The 10,947-nt window shown below is 35.7% G+C and overlaps 1 protein-coding gene across 1 annotated transcript; it reads right to left on the reverse strand.

Moving 5' to 3' along the window:
- Positions 1-9,862: 9,862 nt before the first annotated feature.
- Positions 9,863-10,947, reverse strand: LOC133794911 (cysteine-rich receptor-like protein kinase 10). The gene is made up of 4 exons (XM_062232353.1): positions 10,937-10,947; positions 10,512-10,593; positions 10,198-10,408; positions 9,863-10,101 (listed from the first exon to the last, which is right to left on the reverse strand). Exons 1-4 carry the CDS (start codon positions 10,945-10,947, stop codon positions 9,863-9,865), a joined length of 543 nt encoding a protein of 180 aa, XP_062088337.1.

Here is a 10,947-nt window from a genome sequence, read left to right on the forward strand (position 1 = left end):
TACGTCCAAGATAACATATATGCTAATATTATCGATCGAAAATCATGAGTATCAACGTACAAATATGTCAATCCTATAGTTAAATGCATTGGATGCATATGCATTCTAGAAGTTAGTAACTAAAATTTCGTGGCCATATAATCTTTAAATAAGTTCTCCTCGGTAGACAAAGCCCTATATCCAACATGTCCAAGCATAATCAAGCGCCTTCTTCCATTTTTCTTCTACCAAACCATCAGGAGTATTTCTTCGACCATGCTTCTTTATGTGAGTAGATAGATCATTCTTCCATTCTGAGTAACGATCAGCGCAAGATCATTGAATGCCGAGAAGAATGCCACTTCAGTGTTCTGCCCCATAGCGAGTGAGACCAATATCGAATAAATCATCTTAAATTAAAATAAATTAAGTTAATTAGTCAAATTTAACATTAAATTCAACAAAATACAAAAGATAAGAAATAAATTACATGTAGACGAGGAAATATTCGATCCCTAACTTCCTTTGGTACTTTATCCCATCGATCGTAGTCGGGATCGACATATTGTCGAATGAGAAGGCCGATCTCCCGAGACAAATGGTGGGAATATTCACCAATTTCCTTGTACGTCTTTCCTCGAGCATCCCACTCAAGGGGTAATGGTCTACCTAAGGCAGCCTTAGCCTCTCGGGTTGATATCCCTTTGTTGATGCCACGCCTTTTTATTGCAGGCACTATTATTTTACAATTGCATAATATTAAATTATACATCTATAGTTATAAGGTTAATTTATGAATAAAAACAATAGATAGTGCATGAATTACCTCTCTCACAATCAGCCTCTATATGTGTTGGATCTCGAGGAGGATCTGCCCCGCCATCACCTCCGTGATGTTGCATTACCGCAAAAGACATATCTAATAAATTTAAATATAATGATATATATGTGTGCATATAATAAAATGTTGACAAATAAAGATAAACATAAATAATATGGTTATCCATAAATAATAAGTGCAAACAATCTTTGAATGCAAAAATTACAACTTAATCATCGCTATAATATTCATTATCACTATCATTCTCATTTTCTTTTACATTATCTTCTTCTAAGTCCATCTCTTCCTCTTCATCGACCATTTCCTCTTCCTCTTCCTCTTGATCAACAGGAGTATCTACATTGACAATATATGGCGGTTGATCTCTATGGCAAAAATTGATTTCTGGCAACGGACCAAGATCGACAAACAATTGGAAATCAGATGATATTGTGTCATGCATAACATCTATTTCAATGGGATCCAACTGTTTATCAGCTGCTGGGATGTCCCACACATTTCTATGATGAACTTCTTCAACAATTTTCCAATCCCGGTCATTTTTCAAATCATCAAGATAGAAAATTTGTTTTGCCTGAGTTGCCAAGATGAACTTGTCATCTTTGTACCACTCGAACTTAGTAAATATACTGGTTATATTATTTTCATGCTTCATCCTACCCTTGGTAGGATTTGTATTAAACCATTTACACTTAAATAATACAACAGAACAACCAGCAAGGTATGACATCACTATAACCTCTTCTAATTGCCCGTAGAAATTTTTGTTGTCTACTCCAGGTACTAAGACACCACTGTTTTTAGTTTTCAAATTTTTATCTCTATCATAACACAAAAATCGAACTCCATTGACAATACACCCAGTGTATGAAGAAACAAGATTAGAGGAGCCGCTTGTTAAGGAGAATAACTCTTCAGAAGCTTCTGCAGATCCCGCTTGTCGAAGATTGTAAAGCTTATTGTAAAACCACATGGGGAACTCTTTTTTCTGTAATTGATCTAGGTTTTCAGCACCACTAGATAAAATGATTTGCTTGTGCTCTCTACACAGATAAAATATGAAAGACTTAAAAAATTTGAAAGATAAATGGAAGAGTAGATAAATATATTGTTAGTGTGATCAAAGTACTTACTGAATATATGGGAGAATCTCAATGCAATTGTTGAGAATGTACCACTCAGCAGTTTTTTTAAGTTCATCGTCCAAAGTTGTTAATGTCTTCTTACCGATCGGACGACCTTGAGATTGAAACACAGACAACTTCTTTGGTGATGGAATTGCATCAACATTTCTATCTGGACGATTAAACCTTGTTTCCACCCCTTTGAAGTACATAGAACAGAATGTCAATGCTTCATCGACGACATAACCCTCAGCTATGGACCCCTCAGGACGAGCTTTATTACACACATAATGTTTCAATTTTTCCATGTATCTTTCAAAGGGATACATCCACCTCATGTGTACTGGACCTCCATCTGTTGCTTCTTGAGGCAAATGTATCATTAGGTGAACCATAACATCAAAAAACGCTGGCGGAAAAATGATTTCTAGTCCGCAAAGTGTAATGACCCACTAATCTAGACTCTTGGACCATTATCGAACTATACATACAAATTCTTACTAAAACATACATTTGCGAAAATACCATAATTTATTATAAACTTGTAGAAACAAAGGTCACTTTCATAAAAATAAGTAGGATATGGGTACCCATTGTCTTTACAACAAAAATAACTTAAAATGAAAAGAGTTACATAGAAAATGCGGAAAATACATGTAAAACCATAAAAGATAAAATGAGACTACATCCTCGAATCGAATAACGCTCGGCCCCTTGACTCCATTCACAATCGATACACATCCTCTAAGCGTCACGAATCTTACCGCCTCTAAAGCTATTTTCCTGCACATAAAACAAAAAGGAATGAGCCTAATGCCGGGCAAGGAAAATCTAACGCATAGTCATACACATAAATTTCATAATAAACATAAAGACATATCATAACACTTAATACATACACTTATTATAATGGCCATTATTACTTGGGGTCCCATTGACTAAACAAGCTTATGCCCTTGAGATTAGTGGGGTCCTACTAGCTAAGTAGGCATATGCCCATAATCTTTTTGGGGTCTTGTTAGTCAAATAGGGCATAAGCCCAAGCCTACGAACATACATATTCATAACACATTTAATAACATAAAACATAAGATAACATAAGCATATAACATATTGATTCTAGCCTATTTTCCTTACCAAAGTTACCGGGATATGTGGACTGAGTTGGGACTTTTTGGAACACTCCTAATAACCATTAAAAAGAGTGAGTCCAAAGAAGAAAAGAGATGAAATGAAAGGGATGGAAAGACTAAACCTTTGAAAGTTACACTTACCAAAACTTATGTGCTCAAGAGCTTAGATTTCCTAACCAAAATAAAATGGGGTTAGGAGACTGAATAGAAGATTTTAAGAGAAGGGAAAATAACTTAAAACAAATGAACTAGAGTTTTGGTTACCTCAAAGACTTGTAAGATCAAATTACACCACAAGCGAAATACTATAGAACCTCACTTCCCAAAGTGTTTGATAAGCTTATGATGTTTAAGCTTATGATTTCCCAAACCAGGTGTTTACACTCTCACACTCACTTAGCACTAGCAGCTTCTGAACTTAGAGCAAAAGGTGAATAATGGCTGGGTACCAAGTCCTATTTATAGAGTTTGGGAATGAAAGTATCTTGATTTTACTTGAATAAAAGTAATGGATTTTTAGGTGAAAATCATTTGAATAATCGTTCAGCAGAGGCTGAAGACTCGTTCAAAAGATGCTGGACTTTTGAAGAAGTTTGAATGGCTGATAGGAAAAGAATTCAAAAATGTTTGAATTTATGCTGGAGGAGGCGATATATTGCCCCCTGTAGGCGATATATCGCCTGGGCTAGTATGCCCGAGGCGACCGTGCATCGTCTCGTGTTTTCCGTATCTACATGCTGCGATATATCGCCCCCTATAGCTGCGATATATCGGCACACGTTGAATATTTAAACACGAAATTACACATTTTTAGCTAAGTTTGAATGGAGTAAACAGCCTTGACTAAGCCTTCAACGTATTCAAAGCTGCTGACTGACCCTATAACATTCAAACTTTACCCTTATTTAATTTAATCCTCAAAAATACTTAATCCTTAATTACCCATTCATAACATGTGCTTAACATCCTATTGGTTGATATCTAAACCTTATAGTACAATAAATATAATCCTTAATATCAGTCATATTAATCAACCTTAGGTTAAAATTAATATTCTTAAACTATAGGTTAAACTTAGAAAATCTATAAGTACTACTATGAGTGTCCAAATAATTCCCGGTCTGAACCAAAAATCCACAGTAACAAAGATAATACTAAACATACTATAATACTACTAAACAATTAGCTAAGTAAAGTTCTTGGACTTTACAATTCTCCCCTACTAAAAAGAATTTCGTCCTCGAAATTTACTTACCAAATAACTCCGGATACCGGTTCTGCATGTCCTTCTCTAATTGCCACGTTGCCTCGCGTTCAGAACTATTACTCCATAAGACTTTGACTATAGGAAAGCTCTTGGACCACAACTGCTTCATCCCTCTATCTAGGATGCTAATCGGTCGTTCCTCATAACTTAAGTCTTTCTGGAGCGCTATGGTATCGTACTTGAGGACGTGAGATGGGTCTGACACATACTTGCGTAACATCGAGATGTGGAAGACGTTGTGACTATCGGCTAGTGCTGGCGGTAGGGCTAGTCTATAAGCTACTGGTCCCACCTTGTCCAATATCTCAAAAGAACCTATAAATCGGGGACTAAGTTTGCCTTTCTTCCCGAACCGCTTGACACCTTTCATAGGAGATATCTTCAGGAAGACTTGATCTCCAACTTGGAACTCCACATCGCGTCGCTTGGTATCCGCATAGCTTTTCTATCGGCTTTGAGCAGCAAGCATACGCTGTCTAATAAGCGATACTGCTTCTTGAGCTTGTCTAACAGCTTCAGGCCCTAGAAGCTGCCTTTCTCCTACCTCGTCCCAGTGCAATGGTGACCGGCACCTTCTTCCATATAGCAACTCATAAGGTGCCATCCCGATCGTCGTCTAGTAGCTGTTGTTGTATGAGAATTCGATCAGCGGTGAGTACTTGTTCCACGATCCTCCGAAATCAAGTATACACGCTTGTAGCATATCCTCTAAGATCTGAATCGTACGCTCGGACTGCCCATATGTCTGAGGATGGAAAGCTGTACTGTAATGACCCACTAATCTAGACTATTTGGACCATTAACGAAACTATACATAAAACTTACATTTTTACGAAAATCCCATAATTTATTGAATAACTTGCAAAATAAGAGTTATTTACAAAGTAAATACCAAAACGGATATGGGATCCCATTGTCTTTAAAACAAAAACATAATTTAAAATAATAAGACATTACATAATTAGTGCGGAAAATACATAAAAACAAAAGAAAAGACATGAAACCGAAACTACATCCTCGAATCGAATAACGCTCAGCCCCTTGACTCCATTCACCATCGATACACATCCTCCAAGCATCACGAATCTTACCGCCTCTAAGCTTATTTTCCTGCACATAAACAGAAAGGAGTGAGCCTAATGCCCAGCAAGGAAAATCTAACACAAAGTCATATACATAATTTCATAAGAAAACATAAAGACTTAACATAATACATATAACATACACTTATTATAATGGCCATTATCACTTGGGGTCCCATAGACTAAACAAGCATATGCCCATGGGATTAGTGGGGTCCTACTAGCTAAGTAGGGCATATGCCCATAACCCATTTGGGGTCTTGTTAGTCATATGGGTCATATGCCCAAGCCTACAAACATACACATATACATATCATAACACTTTTAATAACATAAAACATATAGATAACATAAACACATAACATATTGATTCTAGCCTATTTTCCTTACCAAAGTTACCGGGATTATGGACTGAGTTGGGACTTTTGGAACACTCCTAAAACCATAAGAAAGAGTGAGTCTAAAGAAAGGAGATGAAATGAAAGAGATGGAAAGACAAAACCATAAAAAAAAACATGCTTACCGACTTATATGCTTAAGAGCTTGGATTCCCTAACCAAAATAAGAATAAGGTTAGGGGACTGAGTAGAAGGTTTTGAGAAAGGAAATAACATGAAATACAGAAAGGAACTAGAGAATGCATCCTAGGAGGCTAAGGAGAATGCATCTAGGAGAGTGCCTCCTAGGAGAGCTAAGGGGAGTGGTCCTAGGAGACTCCAAGGAGGATGTGGTCCTAGGAGACCCCAAGGAGGATGTGGTCCTAGGAGACCCCTAGGGTGTGTAGGAGGTAAGCCTCCCAAGGTTTTCTAAGTGTTGGCTCGAACGTGTCCAAAGAAGTAGCTAAGGAGGAGGAGTCTCAGGCAAGAGAATGGAGACTTAGATTTTGATAAGGAGAGCCTATACAATGTTCGATCAGACATGTTTGGGAGATGCTAAAGGAGGTTGCCTCAATGTTGTCCAAAGTGAGGTTGCCTCAATGTTGTCCAAGGTGAGGTTCCCTCAATGTTGTCCAAGGTGAGGTTCCCTCAATGTTGTCCAAGGTGAGGTGCCAAGGAGGTTGCCTCGGACCACCTTGGTCCGAGGAGAAGCCAAGGAGATTGGTTCAAGGAGGAACATGGCATGCTAGAGGAGAGTACATGTCCGAGGAGAACCATGCACGTTCAACCCACCAAAAGCATGTCCTACCACCATGCATGTTCAACCAGCACTTGCGTGGGTAGTGAGTAGGAGGTGGACCAACTAGCTAGAGGAGACTAAGTCAGACACAACTTCAACAACATGCGCGGGAATCTCTCATTCTTCCCACAAATGGGGAGTTTGTTACATTTTGAATTTTGAATGTTTATTTGTAATATAAATGTAATAAATATAATAAAATATCCCTATTATAAGGGGATATCAGTTGAGGATCCCATCTCTATAAATAAAGAGCTTATGAGATGAGAGAGGGGTCTTCTTCAGCTTCTTCTTTCTAGAGAGAGGAAATTGGGACTGTCTATTCTAGAGAGAGAAAGTGCTGAAATTAGAGAGAATTCTTGTATTTTCACAATCTGTACTGAAGAAACTCAGTTGGCTCAGTCCATCTGATCTTGAGTACAGGTTTATAAATCACATCTCTAAGTGGATTAGGCTATTACCGACAATCGGGGCTGAACCACTATAAAAATCTCATGTGTTCTTTATTTTTCTTGCTTATACCGTCTGTTGTCGTTTTGATTTCTCTTGAAGGCTTGTCGTATTTGACGTTCTCACGTCGTTGGCTAAAAACGCAGTCAACAACTATTTTAAATAGGAGTGAATATGTGTAAATATCAATCTAGTTATAGGTAGCTATAACTTAAACATATTGTATTAATTACATGGAATTGGACTAATCTCCACTTGACTCTATATTGGGTTCTATTAGAACAACATATATTTTTCTACATACATTAAAGTTTTACAAAAATTCAGTTGAAACATGTATTCTCTTCAACTTATACCACATAATGAAAAAAAAACCAAAATAAACAATCCTAAATACAGAGAATAAACACATTGGAAGAGTAAATACCTCATTAAATCAATCAAAATCCAAAGTCCTTCGTTATAGAAAATCCTGCAAAACCAAGCGGGCCCCTGCTCAAATTACAATCAACAATTAATCATGAAAATTAAAAATGCAGTGGTTAGTCAACAGAGTACAAATTAATAAAAAGAAGAATAATGCAGTAGTGATTTATTATGTGGTTTGGATATAAAGACACATCAAATACAACAATATCAACAAGTGCATATGAGCCATACCACAACTAGAGGCAAAACAAACTTTCACATTTCATTAAAAAAAAAATAAACTTAATATATATATATATATATTATAGGATACCTGTGAGAAATAATTGCATTAAGAAAATGGATAACACAAAAAAACACTACATTAAGAAATAGAGGAATAAATAAATTTCATATTATAAAATCAACCATAAAAACACTATATATTGGAGGCCTAACACAGTGCATAACAATAAAAACACAGAACACATAACACATAAAAACATGGGCATCAACAAATGATCAACCAATAAACCCCATTAAAAAAGAAAATCACTAAAAACCTTAAAAATAAAAAATAAATAAAAAAACTACTTCTGTTAATTGCAGCATCTAGCTGAAACAAAAGTATATTGTTTAAAGTTAATTGCAACACCAATTTATAGCAAAAACCATATAGTGCATAATATAAGAAGAGGGTTTATATGTATGTACCCAGTGGTCCTTGGAATCCAAGGAAAAATTTCAGCAAATGCCCGAGAGTGGTCCCTAAAATTTCAGCAAATTCCAGCAAGATTCAAAACACTTAACAGAAAACACAGAGCAAAAGTAAAAGCATATATTTTTAAATCCTGATATTAACACAAAACAGAACAAGCAAGAGCACAAAACCAGAAAGTAAAACTTAAAGCAAACATAAAAGCTACAGAAAAGTAAAACAAGGATAAATCTCAAGTACCAACATGATGAGGAAGATTAAATTGTGCCAATATAACTTCTGCAGACTTTAGAGTATTATCTGCAATAGAATGAGCAAACCCAATAAAAACTCCATAAACGGCAATATCGGAGCTATGAAATAAAACAAACAAAACAACACAACATTTGCCAAGATCTATAATTTTATTGCAAAGAAATCAGTGTAGAAAGGAAAAAAGAACAAACGATTTGAAAGACCCATATTTTTTGTCCGAAATCAGTCGAAACCAGTCATAATCCTCCCAAACAATTAAGGGGAATTTGAATATTTAACCTCCAATGAAATGCAAAAATTAAAAAATGTGAGTACAAATTATAAAATGCATATGCATATATTTATATGCAAAATAGAGAGAGCTGAAAACATTACCCAAACAAGTCCAAAATAAGACATATACATACATATATGCAAGATAGAGAGGGAGTCGAGAGATCCCATCACTATCACAAAAGAATATATATATATATATATAAATTAACTGAACAATACTAATAATAAAAAACTAAATATTTATATATATATAAATATATGTACCGTAGATGGAGAGGAAGATCGTCAGAACAGTCTCTGATGGAGCTTGGAGGAACCGTATGTCTTCGGCGGAGCTTGGAAGAGCCACAGATGGAGCTTGGAGGATGCTCGAGAGGATGGGGTTCTCATGGTTTGGGGTTTAAGGTCTGAGAGAAGAGAGAGGGAGACTTACAAAGGAGAGAGAGGAGTTTGGGTCTGAGAGGAGAGAGTGGGGTTTGAGGTTTGGGGTCTGAGAGGAGAAGGGTTTGGGGTTTGGGGTCTGAGAGGAGAAAGGCTTCGGTCTGAGAGGATAGAGAAAGGGGTTTGGGGTATATATGGGTCTGAGGGAAAAAAAAACCAGGGAAAAGAAAAAATTGGTGGGTCTTTTTATTTGGGTTCGCGCTAAATAGGGGAGACGTGGGCGGCTATGTCTGAAAGTACCTCTAGCGACGAAAATTGGAATTTCGTCGCTAGATGTGTCGTCGCTAGAACCCAATTTTCCTGTAGTGAATTATAAACAAAAGTTAAAACTTTTTTTCAGAAAAATAAGTAAAGGTTACTCTTGGGTCACAGTAAATATGTACTTACATAACTTATAAGATCTTATGTATGTTCTTCTTGACGAAAATAATTATTTTTCTGTCCACTTATTATTTCTAAAAGTAATACACCAAAACTATATATATATATCAGATTTGACTGAAAATAGTTCATACAAAATGTATTATGGAGCCATATATCCACTGTAAATACAACAAAACATTAATATAATTAGTGTTTATTAATAATTATGATTATTATTTTAATTACGTCAAAATATTGATTTTTGGAAATTGACTATACAATTAAAATGACTAGAAGGAAACAATTTTTTTTTTAAAAAAAAGATAGCATGATTATAGATATATACTTGCTATGTTCCCACTACACGATTTGTATTGCCTTGAGTTTGATCAATAACAAAAAGCTTTGCAGTTCCAAAATCTGAAATTTTAGGATTCATTTCTTCATCTAACAAGATGTTACTTGCTTTGAGATCTCGGTGGATAATTCTCAAACGAGAATCTTCATGAAGGTAAAGAAGTCCTCGAGCCATGCCTCCTATTATTTTGTAACGCCTATCCCAATCCAAATTTGCACGCTTTCTTGGATCTACATATTCATAAATACAAGTACATGATTTTAACAACGATAAAACCACAAAATGAAGCATCTTACAAAACAAAAGCGAGGAATATGCAACCGTACCAAATATGAAATTATCAAGACTTGCGTTTTGAACAAACTCATAGATAAGGAGCTTTTCACTTCCTTCCAAGTTGAAACCGAGGAGTCTAACAAGATTACGATGTTGAAGCTTTGCAATTAGCATTACCTCATTTTTAAATTCGATATCACCTTGGGCTAATCCCATAGACAATCTTTTCACTGCTATATCTTGTCCATTAGAGAGCCTACCCTGAAACATATCAAAAAAGATAAAGAATCATACAAATGAATTGGACATAGAAAATTTATGTCAAATAGATGATGAATAATTTAATACTTTCAAATTGACTTACCTTGTAAACGGCACCAAATCCACCCTCTCCAATCTTATTTCCTTCACAAAAATTATCCGTAGCAAGTTTGATAGTCTCAAAACTGTATTGCAAGGATTCTTCGCTTTCAATTTATTCCACAGGTTCGTCTGTGGGGTGAATGTCTGGAACAACCAAGCCAGAAAATTCCATTTCTATAAACCATCACTTTATAGTATGTACGTAATGATTGCAAGTTTTAAAAAATATAATACATAATATTATATTTGACTCTAGTAGGGCATATATCTATTTGTATTGAGATATTATTGAGATATTCTCTTAATGATTCTTATGGATAACTGTGAGTTTAGGAATTAGATTAGAATTACAGCTCTAGTTTCCTATTTTCTATTCTTTTGTATATATATACGGCTAAAATATATCAATAAGATCAAGCCGCTCACGATTTCTTCAT

This window comes from Humulus lupulus, chromosome 8, assembly GCF_963169125.1.
Source record: "Humulus lupulus chromosome 8, drHumLupu1.1, whole genome shotgun sequence".
Lineage (NCBI taxonomy): Eukaryota > Viridiplantae > Streptophyta > Magnoliopsida > Rosales > Cannabaceae > Humulus > Humulus lupulus.